Source organism: Amblyraja radiata, chromosome 9 (genome assembly GCF_010909765.2).
Source record: "Amblyraja radiata isolate CabotCenter1 chromosome 9, sAmbRad1.1.pri, whole genome shotgun sequence".
Taxonomy (NCBI): domain Eukaryota; kingdom Metazoa; phylum Chordata; class Chondrichthyes; order Rajiformes; family Rajidae; genus Amblyraja; species Amblyraja radiata.
Genome location: NC_045964.1, coordinates 26,340,111 through 26,352,198, shown reverse-complemented (window position 1 = coordinate 26,352,198; position 12,088 = coordinate 26,340,111). Strand labels below are relative to the sequence as shown.

Genomic DNA, 12,088 nt, shown 5'->3' with positions numbered 1-12,088 from the left:
AATAACATGTACCGGAAGTGACGCTTGTACCCCAGTTGGATTTTGCGGTCACGTGGGTGAGGATCTATGATCCAGTGACCTTTCAGGAAATCACCCTATGGGTCAGGCAGCTACCGTGGAGGGAAAAGGACAGGCGACATTTCAGTTTGGGGGGAAAAGGACACAAAGTGCTGGAGTAACTCAATGGGCCAGGCAGCATCTCTGGAGAACATGATAGGTAACATTTCAGGTCAGGACGCTTCTTCAAACAGGGTCTTTCGTCAGACTGACCTATACATAATTGCTTTTAGTTGGGATTTAAAACCACTGTCAATCATACATAGCTGCAAGTTCTATAGAGGAAGAGGGACTACTCATTAAACACTTATCTGCAATTAAATATGTGAAATACAGTATTTCTATTGAACTGAAGTAAAGTAGCACCTTGGAATCAGGAGAATGCACTCCTAATTATTATTGAAAGTGCTTATTAATGCTCCTATATGGTCACATCAAAAGTCCGAGCCAAGGTCTATTTGTATTATTTTATTTTGTGCACTTGAAATATACATATCTCTGAAACAAAGTTATCTTGAATATACTTTCATTAATTTTGGACCTTGTACAACAGAAAATGAACAGGGATTTGAAATATTTCACTTTTATATTACTTTCATTTCTCGCACAGTTTGAATGTATTAAAAATACTTACCAAAAGTTGCAGTAAATAAACTAGGATATTATTTTGCATTACACCTTAATTAAATTATAATAAATCTTCAGAATGTACCAGTCACTGCAAGCACACAGAATTTTTGATGTGTCAAAATATACATAAACACCAAAGCCTTGTCTTCAAGAAGTCATATGCAGTTTTCAAATTGTATTTTGCCTTGCAAGCAGCCCAGTATTCTACTAGTGATTTTTCTTTAGAGCACACATAGGCAGTGTATTAACCTTGAATGAAATTCCGAGGGACTACCTCCTTTTTACCGCTCCACTCTTGCTAGCCTTATTGCCACTTCCAGATTTAGATGATTTGGAAGTGAAAAGACGAGTCATAAACTCAGAAACATCCGGCAACTCGTGATTCGGGTTCAACATGTTCATGGACTGCTCCATCTCCTGAAATAGAAAATTACATCACATGCTGTAATAATGCTTCATTAAGTACAAGTAAACACATTCAATAAGTGTTTAAGTACGCTGAATACGAGAGTTGAGTTTGGGACAGCAACAAGCACACCTCTGTCTCAAGATAACACAAATATTATGAAATATTATTAAGGTGCTTTCAGAGACAAATGCAAACTAATAACAGAGATAGCAGGTAACCTTCTATTACTCCCAAGAACCAGCATACAATTTACAGAAATAAAGTACACTTTCATGTTTATTGGTTCATTTAACAATGCTTCATTTTTGTCCTTATACAGGACATTAACCATTAACCACAAGAATGTATGTTCTGATTCAACAAGGACAGATAGGTACCATGAGACCAAACTGGCAGCACAAAACACATTAAATAGTCAAATTAGAATTTAAACTAAAACTAGGTGTGCAAGGAGCAAATGTTCAAATGGATCTTAAAAACTCAACCTTGAACAACCAACCACAATAAAGTCGATATACCAACATTTTAATGTCTATTTGTATAAATCAACAATTATTCAGGTTTAACATTCAAACTTTAAGAATCTCGTAGCCAAGAAGTTTGGGCATCAGTAAGCATATTAGTCAAGCCTTTCAACAATACATTACAAAATAAACAAATTGGGGAAAAATAATATATTCATTTTTTCAAATTTACCCTTTTGCTGAATAACACGAATTGTACAATTAAACCCGATTATACATGGATCTATAAATTAGTTCTTGGAAAATCATGTGAATTTATCACTAAATTAGCTAACAAAAGATTTTCTGATGAACATCGCCGTGAATCCATTATTTCATATACACTTCAATACTTCACTCACATTGCATACCAATTATTCACCATAATCCGTCAAGTATCCAGTTCTTTGCAATTTATCATTGACACATACTTTATGGAATCCTGTACTAACCAGTTTTAACTCTGCTTACTCACCCGTCGCATTTCAGGATCATTAGTGTTGACCACCTTTGGCAACAAGAGGATGATCAACAATGGAAGAACCATCATCATTACCTGAGGAGGTGCAACAAATACATATTTTAAAAGGTTACTATAAACAATGCTGCCATGAGCTTTCAGCACAATGTGAAGGAAATCATCAGGTACAACACTAACATTTAGTTTGAAATAACTTTATATAACTTTGTAAAAGCCAAGGCAAGCACTGCAGCAGAAAGATAGAAAAGGAAATTATCAAGGAATGGCACGTGTATAATTTCCCTTTACATTATTTCTTGTCCTACCAGTTCAACACAAAGTGGCCCTTGCCAAAAATATTCGTTGGTTCTTTTGTGCTCTGATCAAAGAAAATATAGGCACTTTCCACACCTAATCTGAGGAACTTAAAACTATGTGTTTATTTTCATAGGTTTAAGAAAAAAAGAACCCACGCACAAGCCACTCTTCAAATAAAACCAACTTGAATCTTACCATACAGTTAAGTATGTAAAAAAAAATCAAAACATTCAGATAAGTATGTAAAAAAAATCAAAAGCACTTTGCCCTCACATAATTTATAAATCGTTCCCCCAAAAAATGTAGATAGAAATAGAATTCACTCACATATAATTTGTGTCAAAAATAGTAAATAAATCAACAGATTTTTTCAACTTTCCTTTCTTGATACGTGTAGATGACCTGGCTCAGCCCATCCTCTAGCAACACACCCACCCCCTCCCACTAATTATGCATGGGTCATCTGACTAAGCATATAAAAAATCTACATATCATGGCAATCGGAAATAAAAACAGAAAATGCTGGAAATCCTCTTTCCAATTCGGTTTAAAGGTCTCACACTCAAAACATTAAGTGTTTCTCTTTCTGCTTTGCCTGCTTCACAAACACTCCTAAGCTTAATACCTGATCTGTAACTGATGGAAGAATTGGGAAGGCAGTCGTGGTACACATAATTGGCTTGTTTTATACAAAGAGTAGCCTGCAATTGCTTTTGTAGAAAGAGATCTGCTTTATAAATGGACAATTAAACTAGGTATGCACAGATGAACTGCCCCCCCCCCCTTTATTCTTCCTCAATTAGAATACAAGACTTCAAAAAAGTAATTTATTCCAGAACATTTAACACATTCTAAAAATAGTCGCTGTCTAGTATTTCAGAAAAAAACATTTTAAAATAGTTGGTAGCATCCGTGGAGGGAAATGAACAGGTGACTCTTCGGGTCGCGATCCCACTTTAGTCTGAAGGACTTCCTCCAGCAATTTGTTTTTGCTGCTCAAGATTTCAGAATCTGCAGACTTATATCTCTATCTTAAAATATTCCATTTAAATTATTTTTGACTGGAGGAGACTTTAACTGTGTTTTAGACCCTTATCTAGATAGATCGATGCAAAAACAAAAAGGTAATATGAAATCTAAAACCAGTGAACTTTTACATACATATATGGAAAACACAAATATAGCAGATGTGTGGAGGATTGCAAACCCGACGGGAAGGGATTATTCGTTTTATTCAACGGTGCATAAAACATACTCACGGATAGACTATTTTCTTGTGGATACAAAATTAATTCCGCATACTATGAACCCTAAATATCACATTAATGCGATCTCAGACCACTCTCCGTTAACTTTTGTTTTAAAACTAGAAGGAATGTCTATGAATAAATCGTTCTGGAGGTTTAACTCGCAAATTTTAAAAGACCCACAAGGGAGTATATATCTAAAAAAACAGATGGACCTATTTTTTTAGATAAATGATACACCAGACATATCCCCCACGCTATTATGGGAATCCTTCAAAGCATTTATTAGAGGAGTCATTATTTCATTTCAAGCTTATCAAAATAAAAAGAATAAGAATGAACAAAGACATTTAAAGAAGAACAAATAAAACAATTAGATACAGATAATGCTAAAGATCCAACTATGGATAAACATAATAAAATCCTACTATTGAAATTCAAGCTAAATAAATTACTGTCAGAGAAAGTTATAACATTATTTCAAATCACAAAACAAGAACGCTTCGAATTCGGGGACAAACCCCACAAACTTCTAGCACGCCAATTGAAAAAACGGGAAAAAGAGAATGCAATACTAAAGATTAAATCAGACAGAGGGGAATTATTAACATTACCCAAGGATATCAATAAAAGATTTGCTCAATTTTACCAGAATCTATACACATCTAAAACGTTAATAGACAATAATAAAATTTCAGAATTTCTAGATAATTGTAACCTACCACAATTAGAACTGAGGGAACAAGAGGAACTGGGAGCACAAATTACTTCTAAGGAGATAGAGGACACAATAAAAACACTAAAGAATGGAAAAACACCAGGACCAGACGGATTCAGTAATGAATTTTATAAAGCTTTTTACGACATAGTTACTCCACGATTACAGAAAATGTATACATATGCTTTTAAAGAGCAAAGCTTACCTGAAACACTATCAGAATCAAAGATCATATTAATACTTAAAAAAGATAAAAATATAGAAGAACCAGGATCATATAGAGCTATTGCTTTGTTAAATACGGATCAAAAAATAATAGCGAAAACACTAGCCAGTAGACTAAGCAGGTATGTTAGTAGACTAATAAATGAGGATCAAACAGGATTTATACCTAAGAGACACTCATTCAATAATTTGAGACGTTTGCTTAACATAATGCACTCACATAAATCTCATGACCAAGAGTTATCTATCATCTCACTGGACGCAGAAAAAGCGTTTGATCAAGTAGCATGGGATTATATGATTAAAGTATTGCAAAAATTCTAATTGGGAGAGAACTTCATTGCATGGATAAAACTATTATATAACAAACCTACGGCTAGAATACTAACTAATAATATATTATCCTCGAAATTTGAACTATCAAGGGGCAATAGTCAAGGATGTTCATTATCACCGCTGTTATTTGCTTTGGTAATTGAACCCCTTGCTGAAAAAATAAGAACACACCTGGATATTTATGGTTATAATACAAAATATTCAAATAACAAAATATCCCTATATGCCGATGATGTACTACTGTACATCACAAAACCACAAATTAGTATACCAAATATATTAAATTTAATTGAGGACTTTGGATCCTTCTCAGGATATAGAATAAATTGGAACAAAAGTGAAATTATGTCGATAAAACCAAGACTCAACACACCTCCGGAAATTCCCCTTTAAAATCGCTACAGAAAAATTCAAATATTTGGGAATTGAAATTACTAGAAATTACCAGGATATGTTTAAAGCCAATTATAATCCCTTACTTAAGAAATTAAATAATTTGATTAAATTCTGGAAAACACTTCCGATGTCCTTAATAGGCAGAATAAATGCTATAAAAATGATTTTCTTACCACAAATCCTATACCTATTTCAATCAATACCTATATATCTCCCAAAAAAGTTTTTCAAAAAATTGGACTCAGACATTACAAATTTTATATGGGATTATAAATCCCATAGAATACAAAGAGCACACCTTAATAAACAAAAAGAGTTGGGGGGTCTAGCGCTCCCTAACTTTATGTATTATAATTGGGCAGTAAATATTAAAAATATGATTCACCTGCTGGACAATTCTGCCCAGCAGGCGGACTGGATTGTAATGGAAAAAGGGGACTGCTCCCCGAGTAATATAGGAGCGACTATCCTCTCACCAATAAATTTGAATAATAAAAATTATAATAAAAATCCAATTATACATAGCACAATTAGAACATGGAAACAAATAAAACAGAATCTAATATTAAGAAACCTATCTCTTTCAATACCAATAGTCAATAACCCATCGTTTAAACCATCAATCATAGACAAATCATTTATACAATGGGAAAGAATGGGAATCAAAACGCTCGAAGATCTGTATGAATTGGGAAAATTACTATCATTTCAACTGAAATATAATTTGAAAAATAACCAATATTTTAAATATCTTCAAATTCGTGATTATCTGAAAAAATACACAAAAGACTATCATAATATGCCTTCCGACTTACTGGATGAAACAATGATCTAATCGAATATCGTACTTATATAATATCATTTTAAACATAGAAATACCCACAACAGATGGAATTAGAAGAGACTGGGAACAAGAATTAGCTATAAAAATTTCAAAAGAGAGCTGGGATAATCATTTACTACAGGTGCATAAATGTTCGATCAACGTACGACATACGCTCATCCAATTCAAAACATTACATAGACTATATTATTCAAAAACTAAATTAAATAAAATCTTTCCTAATGTTTCACCAATCTGTGATAAATGTCTGTGTCAAGAAGATACCATAGCGCATTCTTTTGTTTTTTGTACAAAAATCCAAAAATTCTGGTATGAAATATTTGATATTTTTTCAAAATTAATCAAAATAAAACTGGTACCAAAACCAGAATGGATCATTTTTGGAATATCGGAAGGTATCCCTGAATTAAACGTGTATCAGAAGAATTTATTCAATTACGGGCTAATAATGGGAAAAAAAGCTCATACTTAAATTCTGGGAAAATGCGCCCACACCAACAATAAAAATGTGGATATCAAATATGTTTGAAACATTACATCTGGAAGAGATGAGATTCCTCTTAGCAGGTAAAGCAGACGTATTCCAAAAGACGTGGTCTACGTTTCTGGACCTATTACAAGCATGAGGTGCAATAGTAATTTTAAAAATAAATAAATAAATAAATGGTATCAGGACCTGGCAATGGGAGGTAAAACAACAAAAACAGACTTGGTTGGTAGTCCCCTTTCTGCGGAGTTTAATGTTATAATAGAGCGATTGTTCCTACTTTCTTTTTCTTTCTTTTCTAGGGTCTACTTTCTTACTTTACTTCCTTCTCTAACTTCTTTTCTAAGGGGCTTTCTTTTCCCAACACTCTCTTGCACTTCACGACTCTTGCGCACTTTCTTTACTTTCCTTACTTCTATCTTTTTCTTAAAGCTCAAAAAAATGAAGCGGTATAAAAAATGTATTAAGATATATGTGCTGTGTATTATTGTAATTTACCGTACTTCTAATAAAAACAATTTAAAAAAAATAAATTTATTTTTGACACAGTCACTATGTCATTGAAGACAAACTCAATTAATTGGTAAAGTAACAACTTCCCATAAATAGCCCGGAACTAAATGATACTTTGTTCCAACAATGTTGAGTGAAGCCCATTTATTTGTTGGGTAGCTTTCCCATCTTTTTCTTGAAAAGTATCCCAAGGTCTTTGTTATCTAACTGGCAAAGCGAAGGATGCCTTGTTAAAGGTCACATGAACAAAATACTCTACCTATTTGGGTTTAAAGCCATTTAATAACAGGTAATGCAATCCCAAGTAAAATATGTTGAGTATTTTTTCCTACTGTTAATGTAAAGATTTGCATGATATTATTCACTTACCATAGGATTCATGAGGAAGTCTGTCCAACCCCATGTTTCTCGTTTCATAAAGTACGGAGGAGGACCAGAAGATTTGATCTGAATTGGATAAGGCAGTCTAATGACTTCGGATGCCTTTAAATAATTCACCTGCCTTGCTCTGTCAAGAAAAACAAATAATAAAATCTACTTTTTGTCTAAAAGGCAGTAACTATTTTCTTCACCATTTTAGGAATTGTTAGAATCTTTTAAAATGCTGATTTTACTTATTTCATGTATAATATTGACCACTAAATAGCAATATACCCGGCAAAGGCTTTGAGCGATTAAAAATAGACTCAATCTCAACTAAACGGTTTGTTTTGGATCTTATGCACTGCCCAGTATCAACAATATAAAATATTAAAAACCTAACAAAACACATTATGTCATATTGCAATACCAAGGCAATCAAACTTTTATAAGTTGGAGTATTCTTACCTGATTTTACCTTTGGAGGTAATGTCAACTCTCACAGGTTCAAAATGGTATGCTGGTGAAACAACTTCCACGACATATGATCCAGAAGGGACATCATTCACAGTGAATGTTCCATCTGTTCTATAAAGCAAATTATATTGTATGATATACCTAAATGTATACAATTAAACAGTATAATTTTGTCATGTTCCCAAATGACACTGTAACAAAGAGCAAAATATCTGTTTAATATTGAAGCCATGCTTTCCAACCACTGCACAACACAAGGGAAACATTGTTCTGAAGGGGAAGCTTACAATGAAGATATCATTGTTATGAGGAAATTTAAAGTGGTATTCAAAGATTAAACAATGGTAATAAAATAAATTCCAACTAAAAAAAAGACAAGTCCTCATGGGCTTCACGATTGTACATATCAAGTGATATGTACAATCGTGAATTCTAGCATATTTGCCTCCCACCTGTGAAGCCCATGAGGACTTGTCTTTTTTTTAGTTGGAATTCTCTCTCAGCCCCTTTGCTCATTAACAAGGTTTTTTTTAGTAATCTTAAATAAAAATACACCAAAACAAATATATGAATGTAAAAAAATTAAGCTCACTCCCAAGAGTTATTCTCTACATTATAGCCCAGAAATAAACATCATGAAAAGTACACAAGGGAATTCAAACAAGCAAACAACCTACAAATCAACAAGCCACCTGAAGCCAAATTGACACAACAACTGAAGATACAGGGCCTATATATCCCAAGGAATTTTCAACATGCCTCCGGCAACATTTGACACCATGGCTTAAATAATTGTTAGGGCATTGATCAGAAAGATATGCTAAAGGGAAAAGAGAACTGTAAAGAGTTAAAGTGGAAATTACAGTCCCCAAGTCAGATGAAGTTATAGACATCAATAGTGTCATATCTGGAGGATTCACAAAATGCCAGGAAAAATAGAGCTGATATCTTAGAGGTTTGTAGGAGCAGAAATGACGATTGATGCTACTGGAGGGATTTGAAAACAAATAAACTTATAATCAAGGCGTTGCTAAACCAGGAATCAACAGGCAAGTGCGGAAAAAGAGCATGGGATCTGGAGCCATGGTTCCAGTGCTCCCTTTCCACTCATCCAGGCGTCGATTCCCACGTTCCTTTTTAATAATAATAATAATGGATGGGATTTATATAGCGCCTTTCTAATACTCAAGGCACTTTACATCGCATTATTCATTCACTCCTCAGTCACACTCGGTGGTGGTAAGCTACTTCTGTAGCCACAGCTGCCCTGGGGCAGACTGACGGAAGCGTGGCTGCCAATCTGCGCCTACGGCCCCTCCGACCACCACCAATCACTCACACACATTCACACACAGGCAAAGATGGGTGAAGTGTCTTGCCCAAGGACACAACGACAGTATGCACTCCAAGCGGGATTCGAACCGGCTACCTTCCGGTTGCCAGCCGAACACTTAGCCCATTGTGCCATCTGTCGTCCCTTTTTGCACTCAGCTAGGCCCTGGTTCCCTTCAGTTTACCTTGATCATTTAAATATTGCCATTACTACATAATTTACTGAAAATGCAAAGTAAAAGTGTGCTGAGGTATGGTCAGAAATAAAATGCAGTCGCCCTGAAAATCTATCATGCTGGATTGTTGGGAGTTTTATTGTAAACGAGAAGCCAGTCAGTAGTGCATTGGAAAAATCTGGAAGAATTAGAAACAATACAGCCTCAAATGGGAGAAAACTGCCACAATTTAACACAATAGGTTTAGACACATAATTTCATATCAAATTATGTATCGAATGCACCTTTCCCAACTTTGGTCTCTCAATCACTGTAATTTACGGTAGTTATTTCAGCAAGCAATGTTCTGTCAAAATGGACAGTTTGGTTGCAATGAGGAAATCCTTCCAGTGGCTTGGTGGCATCTCATGCTGACCATCCGTCCAGGATCTAATTTCTGGTTGTATTGAGTTTCACAAGGGTTAAGTTGGGAAGCAATAATTAAACTCTGGATTCCACACCCTCTCCAGAGTGATGATCTAGGGGCCCACACCAGTGCAGTGTCTGATGGTAGACCCAGATCCCAATCTCCTGCCTATAGTTATATAAACAGTATAAATCAGATTATAAGGACACTATTACATTGCTCTTTGTGGAAGCCTACCCTGGAAAATTTGGCAGCTGTTTCAACACTAACACCAAAGTAAAACTACGTAAAAAGGCCATTATGAGTTTCAAAGCTTTGTTTTTTATGTCCGAAATTTGATAAACAAATGCAATGTTTTTAATTTACTGAGCCAGTTAAAGAGGCAAGAGAAACTATAGAAACTCCAAGCAGTACCTCCACCACCATGTTCCACCCGCTGCACAAGCCAGCTGTTTCCCGTTTATGTCAAGCCCACAACCTTTTAGCCACAGGCAGGTGGAGAGAGGGCCTAGGGCCCTAACTTTCAGGAATCCTGCTTGGCAGGTTAACCTGCGGCTCCGACCGCCCCCAAACTCTTCTCTCTCCATACTTCCAGCCCCTCAGTCCTGGGGCAGGCTATAACCACAGACTCCATCCCCAACATCCTGGACAAGCGTCCCCCTACCCCCTCTCCCTGGGGGCTACTGATTCATAAATTCTAGGAGCAGAATTAGGCCATTTGGCCCATCAATTCTACTCCGCTACTTTAATCATGGCTGATCTATCTTTCCCTCAACCCCATTCTCCTGTCTTCATCCCACAGCCCCCAACACATTTACTAATCAAGAATCTGTCAATCTCCGCCTTTAAAATATCCATTGACTTGGCCTCCACAGCTGTCTGTGTAATGAATTCCACAGGAGTTGAGGAAGCCATTGGGCGCCTCTCCCCCCCCCCCCCCCCCCCCCCCACCCACAAACCCCAAGTTGATGGGCCCTGACGCCCACCTCTTCTCATCCCACCCCCAGTACCTCTCCCTGTCCCCGTATCTCTCCCCAGCGGTTACTTGAAAAAGCCGACGTGCTCCTCTCCCTCCACCAACACCCTGGCCGTGTGGATCCAGTCCTGCGGCTTGATTCCCGGCACCACCGCCCGGCCCTCGATCTTGAACCTCTCCCCGCCGGCGACCTCGAACTCGGAACCAGCGCACATCCAGCAGCGAGCCGCCAGCAGCAGACACGACAGGAGCTGAGAGCAGCGGCGAAAACTTCCTCCTTCTCGTCCTCCTCCTGCCGCTGCCGCCGCCATCACGACGCCTCTGCTGAGCAAACGCGCGCAGCCGCACTGTCGCCCTCAACTATGACCCCGACCGGCCGTGCGCTCCCGGGACCAGCTGTCAATCAGCCCGGGGGGGGGGGCGGGAGATAGTTGAGGAGTCAGGAGTTTTATGAGGAGGTTGCACGGCAGTAGAGGTCACGACCCGTGACCCGTACTGTTGCCACGCAACGCCTTCTGGAGTACAAGCGTCAGGCAAGCACTTACTATGGCTGCCAGTGCAGCGGGCCCGTCTTCTGTCCCAGCATCCGGACTCCACGCTGACTGGTTCCACACTCGCGGACCCCGGGCCGTCTGTCCCCGCGGCCGGTGTTTGGCGGCTGAAACGCGACGGCGGGGCTCCCGGGGGTAGGGTATCACCCATTATGAAGGTCGGGGTTTGGGGGGGGGGGGGGGGTGAATCACCCCATGTGGTGTGCGGGTCAGGGGCAGTCACGGTGGCGCAGCGGTAGAGTTGCTGCCTTACAGCAAAGATTTAGCGCCAGAGCCCCGGGTTCGATCCCGACTACGGGTACTGTGTGGTGTATGGAGTTTGTATGTTCTCCCCGTGAGGTTTTTTTCCGAGATCTTCAGTTTCTTCCCACACTCCAAAGACGTACAGGTTTGTAGGTTAATTGGCTTGATAAAATGTAAAAATTGTCCAGTATTCTGATGATCCCAGAGACAAAATCAATCCACCTCTTGCATTAAATGTCACTTGATTTCAAGTGTTTTATTGCCATATGTACCGAAAAAGAACAATAAAATCAGTCTGAAGGGTCTCGACACGAAACGTCACCCATTCCATCTCTCCAGCGATGCTGCCTGTCCCCCTGAGTTACTCCAGCATTTTGTATCTACCTTCGATTTAAACCAGCATCTGCAGTTCTTCCCTATACAA

The 12,088-nt window shown here is 37.9% G+C and overlaps 1 protein-coding gene across 1 annotated transcript; it reads right to left on the bottom strand.

Annotated features, from left to right (window-relative positions):
- Positions 1 to 510: 510 nt before the first annotated feature.
- emc7 (ER membrane protein complex subunit 7) lies at positions 511 to 11,219 on the bottom strand. The gene is made up of 5 exons (XM_033026924.1): positions 10,940 to 11,219; positions 7,972 to 8,091; positions 7,513 to 7,651; positions 2,075 to 2,155; positions 511 to 1,104 (listed from the first exon to the last, which is right to left on the bottom strand). Exons 1-5 carry the CDS (start codon positions 11,179 to 11,181, stop codon positions 958 to 960), a joined length of 729 nt encoding a protein of 242 aa, XP_032882815.1. The 5' UTR covers positions 11,182 to 11,219; the 3' UTR covers positions 511 to 957.
- Positions 11,220 to 12,088: the final 869 nt, after the last annotated feature.